The sequence below is a fragment of the Rana temporaria genome, chromosome 2 (genome assembly GCF_905171775.1).
Source record: "Rana temporaria chromosome 2, aRanTem1.1, whole genome shotgun sequence".
In the NCBI taxonomy this organism is placed as follows: domain Eukaryota; kingdom Metazoa; phylum Chordata; class Amphibia; order Anura; family Ranidae; genus Rana; species Rana temporaria.
In genome coordinates, this window is record NC_053490.1 from 405,818,440 (window position 1) to 405,833,319 (window position 14,880).

General features: G+C 40.6%; 1 protein-coding gene across 1 annotated transcript in view; it reads left to right on the forward strand.

Moving 5' to 3' along the window:
• The first annotated feature begins 1,403 nt into the window (after nucleotides 1-1,403).
• The window catches only part of ANOS1 (anosmin 1), a 232,916-nt gene continuing 219,439 nt past the window's right edge, over nucleotides 1,404-14,880 (forward strand). The window contains exon 1 of the mRNA XM_040338147.1: nucleotides 1,404-1,759. Coding sequence (XP_040194081.1) covers nucleotides 1,532-1,759 — 228 coding nt within the window. The 5' untranslated portion in view covers nucleotides 1,404-1,531. The remainder of the gene's footprint in view (nucleotides 1,760-14,880) is intronic.

Here is a 14,880-nt window from a genome sequence, read left to right on the forward strand (position 1 = left end):
AATTATACATAACAAAAAAGTGTGAAACAACTGAAAATATATTTCATATATATATATATATATTTCTCTCTCTCTCTGTTTCTCTCTCTATATAAATCTTTCTCTCGCTATATAAATCTTTCTCTCTTGCTCTCTCTATAAATATTTATCGCTCTCTAGAAATCTCTCTATATAAAAATCTCTCTCTCCCTCTCTCTCTAAATCTCTCTCTAAATCTCTCTCTAAATCTCTCTATAAATATCTCTCACTTTCTCTACATATAAATCTCTCTCTCTCTCTCTCTCTCTCTTTCTCTATATATAAATCTCTCTCTCTTTCTACACATATATATTGTATATAAATTGCTCTCTCTCTCTCTATACATCTCTCTCTCTCTCTCTCTCTCTCTCTCTCTCTCTATATATATAAATCTCTCGCTCTCTCTCTTATATATATTGTAAGCTCTAACGAGCAGAGCCCTCTGATCATTCCTGTATTAAATTGTATTGTAACCATAATGTCTTCCCTGATGTTGTAAAGCGCTGCGTAAACTGTTGGCGCTATATAAATCCTGTATAATAACAATAATATATATATATATATATATATATATATATATATATATATATATATATATATATATATATATATATATATATATATATATATATATCTGTCTCTATATATATCTGTCTATATATATGTATATATATCTCACTCTTTAATTATCTCTCTCTCCATATAAATATTTCCCTCTTTCTAGGTCCCTGTTCCAATTCCTAACCTTATTCTTCAAGGGGAAACCCTAACCCCTCTATAAAAATCTCTCTCTCTCTCTCTCTCTCTCTCTATATATATATACATATATATAAATCTCTCTCTCTCTCTCTCTCTTTCTATAAACCTCTCTCTCTCTCCATATATATATTGTATATAAATCACTCTTTCTCTATAAATATCTCTCTCTCTTTCTACATAAATCTCTCTCTATAGAAATATATCTATATTTCTTTCTTTCTCTCTCTCTCCCTATATATATATATATGTGTGGAAATCTCTACATATACGTATATATAAATCTCTCTCTGTCTCTACGTAAATATAAATCTCTCTCTCTCTCTCTCTCTCTCTCTCTCTCTCTCTCTCTCTCTCTCTCTTTCCTCTGTCTCTCTATACTGTAGCTCTCTCTTTCTTTCTCTCTATATCTGTCTGTCTCTCCCACTTCCATGCACACACGGCACACTGGGCATCTTCTGACTTTTGTCATCCGTCTGATTCAATATCTCTCACCCTCTATAGACGGTCCAGGGTGCTGTCAATCTGCTCGTTCCCTCGGCCAATGAGCGTGTCAGCTGTCAGCCTGTCCCCGCCCCGGGGAGGTGCCGCAGGCTGCAGGGGAGTGGTGAGAAGCAGCAGTAAGAGGAGGGGGAGTGGAAGGTCTAGCTGCAGCACATAGAGTTGAATGAGTGAACTTTCTTTGCTAGTTTGTGCGGCTCCTATGTCCCGATCCCAGTGATCTCAGCCAGGCTCCTCCATCCATCTCCTATACAAGATGCTGCAGAAGGATCGCAGGTCTCCTGTCACCATGTCCCTGTGGATTATATTACTGGGGGGCAGCCTGATTGCCGGCTACTTCCCTGCTGCTGCTTCTGCTGCCGGAGCTTCTCCTCGTAAGCAGGATGAGTCTTTCTCCACGATGAGTGTCTATAGAGCCAGATGTACGTCCAGGTGTCTGAGCCTGCACATCACTCGCATCTCTGCATTCTTCAAACACTTCCAGGTAGGACATCTATGACCCTACTTCTCCAACTCTGATAGTATACTGCTGGGATCATCAGTCATAGACAATCCCATTCACAAAGCTATGCCACAACGATCTGTGTGTTAGCCATGGGACTCTTTTTTTATATGTCATTGGAGAAAAACTCACTTTAAAAAAATGAATCCTTGTCCTGAGAATTGTTTTCTGAATTGTGCCCATGGCAGGGTACCCTGGTATCTGAATATACATCAGTAGGAAGGCTTGCTGATCTATCTCCATGCAAGTCCTCTTCTACAAGTCATGATCTAGCAGAGGTTTGGGCTGACTCCAGAGTTTATCAGTCATAGACTGCTAATCATTTCCAAGGTTGGCTTTACATAGCCAGTAGTAGTTAGCCACATACAACTGGACTTGTTCTATAAGTCTAGAGATGTTCTACCACTAATCTGGATAGCTTCCTAAGCCCAGTTCCAACATTTATAGCCACACGGGTATCATCTTTACCATTACAGACCATGTCCAGTTGGAGGTTGCTTGCTGGTCTGATACATCTTCATACTCACGTTGACCCAGACTAGGTTTGGACTGACCCCAGAGTTTATCAGTTGTAGCACCATGACTGGTAATCATTTCCAAGGTTGACTTTACATAGCCAGTAGTAGATAGCCACATACAACTGGACTTGTTCTATAAGTCTAGAGAGGTTCTACCACTAATCTGGATAGCTTCCTAAGCCCAGTTCCAACATTTATAGCCACATGGGTATCATCTTTACCATTACAAACCATGTCCAGCTGGAGGTTGCTTGCTGATCATCTGATACATCTTCATACTCACCTTGACCTAGACTAGGTTTGGACCAACCTCAGAGTTTATCAGTTGTAGCACCATGACTGGTAATCTTTTCCAAGGTTGACTTTACATAGCCAGTAGTAGTTAGCCACATACAACTGGACTTGTTCTATAAGTCTAGAGAGGTTCTACCACTAATCTGGATAGCTTCCTAAGCCCAGTTCCAACATTTATAGCCACATGGGTATCATCTTTACCATTACAAACCATGTCCAGCTGGAGGTTGCTTGCTGATCATCTGATACATCTTCATACTCACCTTGACCTAGACTAGGTTTGGACCAACCTCAGAGTTTATCAGTTGTAGCACCATGACTGGTAATCTTTTCCAAGGTTGACTTTACATAGCCAGTAGTAGTTAGCCACATACAACTGGACTTGTTCTATAAGTCTAGAGATGTTCTACCACTAATCTGGATAGCTTCCTAAGCCCAGTCCCAACATTTATAGCCACACGGGTATCATCTTTACCATTACAGACCATGTCCAGTTGGAGGTTGTTTGCTGATCTGATACATCTTCATACTCACCTTGACATAGCAGAGGTTTGGACCAACTCCAAAGTTTATCAGTTGTAGCACCATGTCTGGTAATCATTTCCAAGTTTGGCTTTACATAGCTAGTAGTAGTTATTCACTGGACTTGTTTTATAATGCTAACAATGTTCTACCACTAATCTAAGTAGCTTCCTGAGCCCAGTTCCAACATTTATAGCCAAATGGGTAAAATCTTTACCGTTACAGACCAAGTCCAGTGAAACGGGACTTGCTGATTTGATACATCTTCATACCCACCTCTTCTGCAAGCCTTGACCTAGCAGAGGTTTGGTTTGACTCCATAGATTATCAGCCATAGTTCTTCCCATAGCTAGTACTAGTTGGTCACATACATACAACAGGACCTCTTCTACAAAGCTGAAGCTGTGTTGCCGCTAATCCAAGTCTTGAACCCAGATGTGTGTCAGGAGCATACCCAACATGTAGAGCTGCAGATGTCTTCAACATTACCAAGTCCAGGTTAATGTGACCTGCTGAAATGATACATCTTTATACTAACCTCTTTTGCAAGTCTTGATCTGGAATAGGTTTGTGCTGACTCCAGAGTTTATCAGTCATAGATTCATCCAAGTCATAATTATTTCCATAGTTGACTTCAAATAGCTAGTACTAGTTAGTTAGTCGGACTAGATATCTGCCATATTCTATTGTTCCGTGTTTTCTCCTGGGATACATGTTTCATTCAAAGTCCCACCCTTGTCTTTTTCTGTTAAGCCTTGTACACACGACCGAGAAACTCGACGGGCGAAACACATCGTTTTCCTCGTCGAGTTCCTTGTCAGGCTGTCGAGGAACTCGACAAGCCAATTTTCTCCATTCCCGTCAAGGAAATAGAGAACATGCTCTCTTTTGGCTCGTTGAGTTTCTCGACAGTTTCCTCGACGAAAATGTACACACGACCGGTTTCCTCGGCAAAAAAATATCTCCCAGCAAGTTTCTTGCTGGTTTTTGCCGAGAAACTCGCACACACGAGGCCTTAAAGTTGCCGGGGATGGATGTGCTCGGCTAATGCCCGACGCCTCATATAAAGTCCCAACCTTTTTAGTTTTCCATATTCAGTTAGTTACATACAACTGGACATCTTTTATAGTGCTGAATATGTTTTGGCACTAATTCAAGTAGCTTCCTGATCCCAGATAAGTGTCAGGAACACACTCAACATTTAAAGTCACTTGACAGTCAACAGACAGTGTCCAGTTGAATGTGACTTGCACGTTCTCATACTAACCTCTTCTGCAAGCCTTGACCCAGCAGAGGTTTCTGCTGATTTCAAAGTTTATCAGTCACAGATTTCCAAGGTTGGCTTCACATAGCTAACACTAGTTAGTCATAAATAATTGGACTTCTTTTCTAGTGCTGAAGATGTTTTGACACTAATCTAAATAGTTTCATGAGCCCAGATGAGTGTCAAGAACATGCCCAGCATTTATAGCAACATGAGTAACATCTTTAACATTACAGACCAGGTCCAAGTAGAATGTGACCTGCTGATATGATACATCTTGATACTAATCTCTTTTGCAAGCCCTGGTCTAGCAGAGGTTGTGCTGACTCCATGGTTCATCAGCTGTAAAAACCATCCAACTGATAATCATTTCCAACGTTATCTTTAAAGAGCTACTTACACTTGGGTTCCTAGCTACTTATTGGAGCTAAGGAAGCTACTTGGATGAATGGTAAAATGTCTTCAACATTACAGACCAAATCCAGGTAAATGTGGCTTGATAATACAGCTATTCTCAACCAGGGTTCCAGAGAACCCCAAGATTCCTCCAGTGATGGCTAGGGGTTCCTTGAGTTCTGGCTAACTGACCTCCCATCCTATGGTGCCTTCCTAGTTCTAGGTCAAACACTACTTGGAAGAGGCAGAGAGAAAGACTGCAAGGGTGTCATTCTGGCCAACCTGTAAGGGGGCATTCTTCCAAGCACAAGTATAGGAGGTATTTTCCCGATGACCACAATGAGCTAATCTTACCAGGGGTTCGCTGAGACCTGGAAACTTTTTTGTGGGTTCCTTTGGGGTAAATAGATTGAGATAATTGTGCTAATATGATACATCTTCATAATAACCTCTTCTGCCAGTCCTGATCTGGCAGAGGTTTGTGCTAACTTTATAGTTTATCAATCATAGATTTACCAAGGTTGGCGTCACCTATCTAGTAGTAGTAAGTGAGTCACATACAACTGAACTTGTTCTATAGTGCTGAAAATGTTTTGTCACTAATCCAAGTAGGTTCCACAGCCTAGAAGAGTATTATGATGTAGCAGAGGTTTGCACTGACTCCAGAGTTAATCAGTCATAGGTCCATCCAAGCGATAATCATTGTTTGAGGTTGGCTTCACATAGCTAGTGGTAGTAAGTCAAATACAACTGAACTTGTTCTATAGTGCTGAATATGTTTTTCAACTAATCCAAGTAGCTTCCTCAGCCTAGAAGAGTATCATAATCTAGCAGAGGTTTGTGCTGACTCCAGAGTCTATAAGTCATAGATCCATTCGAGTGATAATCATTTCCAAGATTGTCTGTACATAGTTCCTGAAACTCATCTGAGCTGAATAAGCTACTTGGATGAGTGATGAAATGTCTTTAACATCACAGATCAGTTCCAGTTGAATGTGACTTGCTGATCTATCTTCATACCAATCACGTCTGCAAACCTTGCTTTAGAAGGAGTTTGCACCAACTTCAGAGTTTACCAGTCAAAGATCCATCTAAGTGATAATAATTTTTTAAGGTTAGCTTCACAGAGCTAGTAGTAGTTAGTCATATACAATTGGACTTGTTTTAGTGCTGAAGATGTTTTTCCACTAACCTACGTAGATTCCTCAGTCCAGATGAGCATAAGCAGGAATACACCCAACCACAGGGGTTACCATATTTAACATTAGAAGACCAAGTCTAGTTGAATGTGACTTGCTGATGTGATACATCCTCATAATAACCTTTTTCTGTAAACCTTGATCTAGCAGAGGTCTTTGCTGAGTCCAGAGTTTATCAGTCACAGATCAATTGTAGTGATAATCATTTCAAGGTTGTCTTCACATCTAGTAATTGTAAAGCCAGCCATACATGGATTGAATTTGGCCAGTTTAGCAGGGACCTGCAAAATTTTGATCCACGTATTAAGAGGCTGATTGTACCCAAGTCGATCCATTGATTGACTTGGGTACAACCAGCCTGTTAGATTTTTCTACATACAGCTATAGCCGCTGGCAGTAACCATTGAATTCTGCTGGCCAGGAATTCTCCCTGTGCCCCCTGCTGGCAGAATTTAATAGCACAGCAGGAAGCATCCCTCCATCAACACTGACTGTGTTGATGGGGGAATTGAGCGATTTTCTTTCCTTTCACATGTGGTAGAAGGAAAGAAAATCGGATCATCTTTGGCCTGCTTTAGTCACATACAAGTAGTCTTGTCTGTAATGCTGAAGATGTTTTGCCACTACTGCAAGTAGCTTCCTGAGTCCCTATGAGTGGCAGGAACACACCTAACATTTATACCACATGTGTAAAGCTGGCCATAGATGGAAAATCTTTTGAAAATACATGTAAATTTGATAAAGATCTGTTGAACGTGCATGCAATAACACCATTGTATCAACATTTTTACCCAGTTGACATATTATCGATCATAAACAACATAAATGGTAAAACATAAATTGTCCAATTTGCAAACTGTATGTGTTTCTTGTGCTTTTGGTGTTTACAATTTAATATGCACATGTTTTGTATGTTTTTGCAAACTGTTTCCGATCAATTCCACTACCAGCATTTAAAAAATTGTTTGTTTATGCAACAAATTTCCGAAATAATGGTTTGTTTGTTGGCCATAAAACTGTGCATTTCGAGAATCGAGTAGAGCCCACTAATATTTAGAAAGTCAAACAATCAGGCTTTACAAATGTTTTTTTTAATGATTTTCTAACCATCTATTGCGGCTTTTACCAATAACATGGTAACTGGGTTAAGGCGACTGAGTTATCTGTTTAGTTGTAAACACCGGGGAAAGGTTCCTAAAACTCATCCTTGAGGGGATGAATGGCGAAACACCATCAACATTACATAACAGGTCCAGTTAAAGGTGACTAACTAATACCATATGATATCATCATAATCCATATAAATGAGAACCTTCACAGACATGGTAAGGTCTCATGTTTGGTTAACTGGGTAAACTGTTAGGCTGATGTCAGATGGGCGATTTTGCCGCTAGGGACAAATCGCCAGCCATGCAATCCCTAAAGAGGCTGTTAGTAAGATGTTGCTCTGCTGTTATCCCAAAAGCTTCTGAATCTTCATTGCTGCCTCAGCTACAGAGGGGTTAATTCATTAGGGACAAACATAAAGTCTCCTAAATTGTTTCTTATTGTGTTTTTTTTTTTGCCTCCTTGTAACATCCTCCATGAGCTCCTGGACCTCTTCTTTTCCCCTTCACTTCCTTTTGTTTGTAATGAGCAGTGCACGTTAGTTGCAGTCATGTGCACTGCTCTGTGCACACTACACATCCCCATAGTCCATAGTTCATCTCGGGAGCAGGGCTGGACTGGGACAAAAATTTGGCCCTGGACTTCATCTAGGCTAGCCCACTTTGACAGGTCTCTCCCAATGGCGGCCGGACACCTCCCGCACCCCACCCCCAGCCACCCAAGCATCCTCTTCCCCTTCACTAGCCACTAGCCATTCTACTTTTTTAGAGCAGAACGGCTGGTACTGGTACTCTTATAGGCAGTACTAGTGGGGAAGCTAGACATTATTTCACCCGGGGCAAAGAATCAGTTCAGTGCCCCCCTTATGGGACAAGATTAGGCAGAAGGGATAAGCTCCCAGGCCATAGCTGTTGAGTCAGCTGTCTGTCCCCTCCCCCATGCTCCTGTTGTCCCCCCTGCTCCTCTGGCCCTCCCCATGCTTCTTTGTTCCCCCCAGGTGTGCGGGAAGGGAGAGACAGAGGAGCGGAGAGGGGTGGCGGTTCACTGTCACTGAAGCCGGCCCACTGAGCCATCGGCCCACCGGGAAACTCCCTGTAGTCCCAATGGCCAGTCCATCCCCGCTCGGGAGTGAACAAGAGAAGGTGGCTACATTCCTACACACAGCTGGAGGGGCTGGAGGAGACCCTATCTTTTGATTTCAGCATAGGTGTCACTTCTACGAGAAACCACAAAGTCGGAGACACAGTAACACTACCTGTGATTAGAGTTGCCTTAAAAAGTCCCCACTACAGTTCTCAGATCAGCAGATGACCTTGATCAAGAGCACCTAAGTTGGCTGATCCCAACTCCCCACCAGCACTGCCACTGATCCCAAATCCCCACCAGCACTGCCACTGATTCCAACTCCCCGCCAGCACTGCCACTGATCCCATATTGCCCACCAGGGAGTAAGAGAAGGAATAAAAATAGAGAATACATGGAAGGGAGAGGAAAAGTGGGGGAGGACCAAAAAAAAGGGAGAGAAAGAATAAGAGAAAGAACAAGAAAGACGGCTAGAGAGGGATGGTGAAAACAAACAAGAAATTAGGACAGAGAGAGATAAAAGGGAAAGAAAGGAGAAAAAAATAAAAAGAGTGGTACATCCTAAAATGTACTTTAAGGGGTTTTAATATTGTACGAGTGGAAGGGACTCAGGGAGTGCTAAATGTCCGTGGGTTAGGGGCGCAAATTACTTGTGCCGACAACCCACGATAGGAAAATAATTTTACCGTTAGGGGTCCCCACAACTTGGGAAATTTTATCAAGGGGTCACGGCACTAGAAAGGTTGAGAACCACTGTGTTAGAGGGACCTTCCATGGGCGGGAACCAAGCTGATGCCTTTTTAATATAACTGTGATTGCCAATGTGTCTGGACAGAGTGCGACTGGACACCATTTTCTTGTAGACCTGATCGAGCCTGTGCATATGCTGACCAGCACCCGGAAGCAGTGCAGAAAGCCGGCTAGAGCAATCTATTGGGACATTTAAGCGGGACCTTTTGAGTTTGTCCTCTGCACTTTGTGTCGTTTATTTACATTTTACTATCCAGTAAATTAAAATGGAGCAACATGCAGCACATGTCAGCACATGCTAACACTGCACATGCTAACGCATGCATTATCTCTTCCTAAACCTTGGTCTTTCATAGCTAGTCTGTCCAGTGTAAAGTTTTCTTCTTTAGCATTCGCCTTTTTATCACCTGGTGGAAATTGTTATTTCTTCCATGTATAAGTTTATACAACATGTGTTATTTATTGTAGTGTTACCCAAATCGTATGTCTCTGTGAAGCCCGTAGAGGCCTGTATGGTAATTGTCTACGCTGTGCTACGTATTTTTTTAGTTTGTCTGCTGAAGAGTTTTAGCCAGCGATCGTCCTGTGGAAGTGGCTGGCACCTGTTGGGCATTAGAGTGACAAACGCCACCTCGGTGAGGTCTGTCACAGCATGCTGAAGTAATAAAAAAGCGAGAGGGCTTCAGAAATGATAATCTGGTCCCTTTTGCTTGGCTTTCCGCCTCAGGCTCCTGGTTGATAAGTCTTCCACTTAAAGGCAGAGTTTTTTTTTTTATCCCAAACAAGAAAAGAAAATCCCCGCTCACCTATTAACCTATGAAATCCACATCGTTATTAGCTGACCTTCTGGGGGCAAAAAGCTGAAATGGAAAAAGCCGGGAGAGGGTTTGGTGGAAGGAGACATCCATGTGGGATACATTTATGTGAGAAGATGGCTCGCTGTGGGGTAGCATATCAGGAACCACACACACCATAAACATTGTCCTTTAATGAGGGGAACATTGAACTCAGATTATTTTACGGCTGGGATGACATGCAGAAAATATGACATACTCTGAGGTATTTTCATGTAACACTAGACTGGATGTAGGGAGGGCCGCTCACTTGTTTACAATTATCCTGTGTTTCTAGTCACAGACCTTTTTTTAATTTACCTCATGAATGTTTGCCTTGTGTGTGTGTGGGAGTTTTTTTTGTTTTTAGCAATAGTTGCAGTTCTGTACTTGCCTTATTCCTGTCAGCAGAAGTGTGAATTGCTTGTTTTTGTTCTTTTTTACACAAGGACAGAGTAAAAAAAAAAAAAAAAGCCATCTTTTCATTTAAATAAAAACAATCAACAGATAAATATTATCACTGGAATACAAAATCCTTGCTACAATGTATTCTTTATATTGTAATGTAACTTTGGCCAGAAAACCATCAGGGATAACTATAATATATATCTATAGGAACGTTTTGGAATATTAATTTCAAAGTATAGGACTCAAATCAGTGAATTCTTGTTGTTATGGGTTATGATGCATTTTACGTATATCTTGTTGGCTTATGAACTAGGCCCACAGGACTTGTGCCTGGCTCTTCATTTTGGTATATACAGTAAAGTGGAGTGAAGGGAACTGTCAGAAGTGACACCAGTTAGTCTGTCTGATCAGTCCTGACATTTGTGTCCTTTCTAACGAAAACACACAAATAACGCAATAAACACAAACCTGTTATTTTTGGTGCCTCAGCAGAGCCATTGCCCATAAAACATGACAAAACATTGTTTTGTGGTCAGTGGTTTGGTAAGAAAGGAAAGCAAAACATCCATGGACCATTTCACCACAAATTGATTGAGAAACCCAAAAAGACTTGAATGTACAACTGTAGATGTGTAGAAGTATAGTTGCTAGAGATTATAAAATATGAGACATACTACTCATAAATGTAATATAATACTGTATAACTGAGCCTTCTGGTGTGGGAAAGTGGTTAGACCATCACTCCCAAACTGAAGGGGCACGGCACTCCTGAGCTGACTATGTGACAATTACTGGTTTAGACAGAAGAGGGAGCTACAACGTTATTGTACACTGCTGCAGAAAGATAGATAGATACAATAGATAGATACGATAGATAGATAGATAGATAGATAGATAGATAGATAGATAGATAGATAGATAGATAGATAGATAGATAGAAAGATAGATAGAAAGGTTAGAGCGAGAAATAATTAGTTAGACAAACAAATTAGGTGTGTAAAGGCATCTATCTATCTATCTATCTATCTATCTATCTATCTATCTATCTATCTATCTATCTATCTGTCTATCTATCTTGGATCAATACAGCTTGATGTATTGAGTTGTTTAATATAGATAGATAGATAGATAGATAGATAGATAGATAGATAGATAGATAGATAGATGGATAGATAGATATATAGATGCCTTTATCCACCTAATTTGTTTATCTATCTATTTCTATCTGTCATTCCAATTCTTTCTCTCTCTAACCTTTCTATTTCTATCTATCTATCTATCTATCTATCTATCTATCTATCTATCTATCTATCTATCTATCTATCTATCTATATATGTGTCTTAGTTCAATACATGCTGATATATTGAGTTCTTTAATATAGATAGATGGTAGATAGATAGAAAGAAAGATAGAAAGATAGATAGATAGATAGATAGATAGATAGATAGATAGATAGATACAAATAGAAAGGTTAGAGAGAGAGAGAAAGAATTAGAATGACAGATAGAAATAGATAGGTGGTAAATTAGGTGGATAAAGGCATCTATCTATCTATCTATCCATCTATCTATCTATCTATCTATCTATCTATCTATCTATCTATCTATCTATCTATCTATCTATCTTTCTTAGATCAATACAGATTAATATGTTGTGTTGTTTAAGATAGATAGATAGATAGATAGATAGATAGATAGATAGATAGATAGATAGATAGATAGATAGATAGATAGATAGATACAGTTAGAATAAGAGAGGGTCAGAGAGAGATCAATTGATTGATTGATCAATTAGGTGGATGCAGGTAGATTAGAGATAGATAGATAGATAGATAGACAGACAGACAGATAGATAGATAGATAGATAGATAGACAAATTAGAAGGATAAAGACATCTAACTATCTATCTTAAATACATACAAACTAATATACAGATAGAGTGGTTCAAGATAGATAGATAGATAGATAGATAGATAGATAGATAGATAGATAGATAGATAGATAGATAGATAGATTGTTGAATACATAAATAAGTGTTGAACTGCCTTGATTCAACAAGGTGTTGGAAACATTCCTCAGAGATTTTGTTCCATATTGATATGATAGTATCACGCAGTAGCTGCACATCCATGATGGGAATCTCCCAATGTTTGCTTGTTTCTATTAATTCGGGAGTCGGGACACAGTCCCGCCTCTGACAATGTGTGAATTGAGAGGCGGCTGCCTGCTGATGCTGAGACTTAGCTGCTTGCTGCAGAGAGAAGAGAGTAGGAACACCAGTGGCCAGGCGCCCTAGGCAGCAGGGCGCCCTAGGCGGCTTCCTAGTTTGCCTAGTGGTAGTACGGGCCCTTTATATATACGTCCTTCTGCGTGCCCGCGCCATTCTGCAGACATATATCTGCGTGCGCTGGGCGGCAAGCAGTTAATTGAACAAGATGTGGTTAGAAGCTCATTGGTTTCTATGCAGAAGTGAGCCTGATTTTGCACTTTCCAGCTTTAGTAAATAAACCCCACTGTGTACTTAAAAGTGGGATATTCCTGTATATCTTATGCTGATAGAGTAGATAGAGTATGCAGAAAATGATAATTAAGTGACTGATAGAATAAAAGTGGTAAAGGTCAGTAGATAAAATAGTAATGTATACTGACGTATGGTCAGTCTCTAAATGGTATATTATTTCCTTACGTTTTCTTTTGATAACTTTGTAAAGGTTCTGTCCTGCAGAGGTAATGAGAGCTGTGTTTTGTGATGCAACGCATGGACAATACATCTGGGCTAGTGGTCACTGCGCACAAATGTCGTCTGTGGTCACCATTGTGACTTGGCTTTCAAGTGACAGGAAGTGAAATACGGGTTGACATTTTCCCTCAGGCCATTTGCTTACGACCATTTGTGAAGCACCAAACTGCTCAAGTGCAGATCATTTTCGTTTAAGAAACTGTTTAACTGAAATGACCTTTATCTCATGTTTCTAATACTTGGCAATAACTCAAGCAGACAGTTTTCTGTGAATCATAGGTAAGATTTATGGGGGATTTGCATGTTCCTTAGGAAGAAGACACTATTTTCCAGGGAAGCGGACACCTGTGCTGTATTTTGGAAAGTGTTGAGCTGATCAAGTGTAAACTCAGAACGTCCCTTAGGGTAGCATTGAACCCATGACCCCGTGTATTTATAAGTTTGGTCCGATTTAAATAATTGTGGACTGCTTTGTTCAGAAGCAGGAGATCAATATGTGACTTTAATAGCTGATGTAATGGGCTCATTTATTCTCTTGTGTATTACATAGGATGACATATGAGAGCCGGGGTAGATATCGCTAATGCATGGATTGGAACTGGAACTAAAAAGTATCCCTGGATTTACCTACATTGCCAACAAATGGCAAAAACAGTGGACTAATAATATTGATGTACTTGGAACAAGGCAGGGGTATTGTGAGGTCCAAGTATAGAATGTGTGTAGCATACCTCCCAACTAGCTGAAATGATAAAGAGGGACACCTATTAGCCAAAAGTACCGTACATAGGCAAAAGACACATCCCTATAATGACGTCAGGTACACAAGCCACAAACATCTGAGGCCTCGTACACACGACCGAGGAACCCGTCGTAATTGAAACAACGTTTTCCTCGACGAGTTCCTTGTCAGGCTTGTCGAGAAACTTGACAAGCTTGCTTTGCGTACACACGGTCAAGACCAAATCTCCTCAAACGCGGTGACGTACAACACATACAATGGCAGGGGGCTCCACTGGCACAACCCTTGGGGCTGCTTTTGCTAATCTCATGTTACTGCGTGTTAAGTAAAAGTAAAAGTTTGGTAAGAGACGATTCGCGCTTTTCAGACTGTTACAGCGTGACAAATGTGTTATCTCCATTACAAACGCTACTTTTACCGAAGGTGCGCTCCCATCTCATACTTTATTCTGAACATGCGCGGGTTTCTTAGCATACACACGAACGTGTTTCTCGTCGAAAACCAGCCCAACGAGGAACACGACGAGGAGATTGAGACTCCCGTCGAGGAACTTGTTCTCTTTTTTTCTCGTCGAGTTCCTCGACAGTTTCTTCGATGAAAAACATACATACGACCGTTTTCCTCTGCAAAAAAGCTCTGCCACCAAGTTTCTTGATGGATTCTGTGGAGGAAAACGGTCGTGTGTACGAGGCCTCATATGCAAAAAATTATTGGCTAACCCACACACGTCCTTTTTTACCTCTATTTTTCCTTTTATATTGGTTTTCCAAAATAACAAATATAGTAATTAAGAGATCGGCTAAAAAGTTGAGTGCAGCATAGCACATTTGGTAGCAAAAATAGTACATTTTGTATAGCAATGAACACATGAGCCCAAACGGGGGACAAGTTGAAGCTTCACAAAGGACAGATGGGTTTGGTGTCCAAAGAGGGCAGTTTCTCCAAATGAGGGACAGTGTAGGCTACAATAAAATATTGTGTTTTATTGAATCAGTGCTATTTGAAGCTGGCAGGAACTCACTTATAGGAACCAAACATGTATTAACTGAATTCTTTGACTAGGCCAAGTATCGTGCAATTATCAGAGCAACCACCACCACCATCGTCGCCATTAACGGTGGAGTACAGAATGAACAGCTTGGTGATTCCATAGCTCCCAACTGTCCCTGATTTCGAGGGACTGTCCCTGATTTGGAGCAATGTCCCTCTGTCCCCCATTCCTCCTCATTAGTCCCTCATTTGGTCTG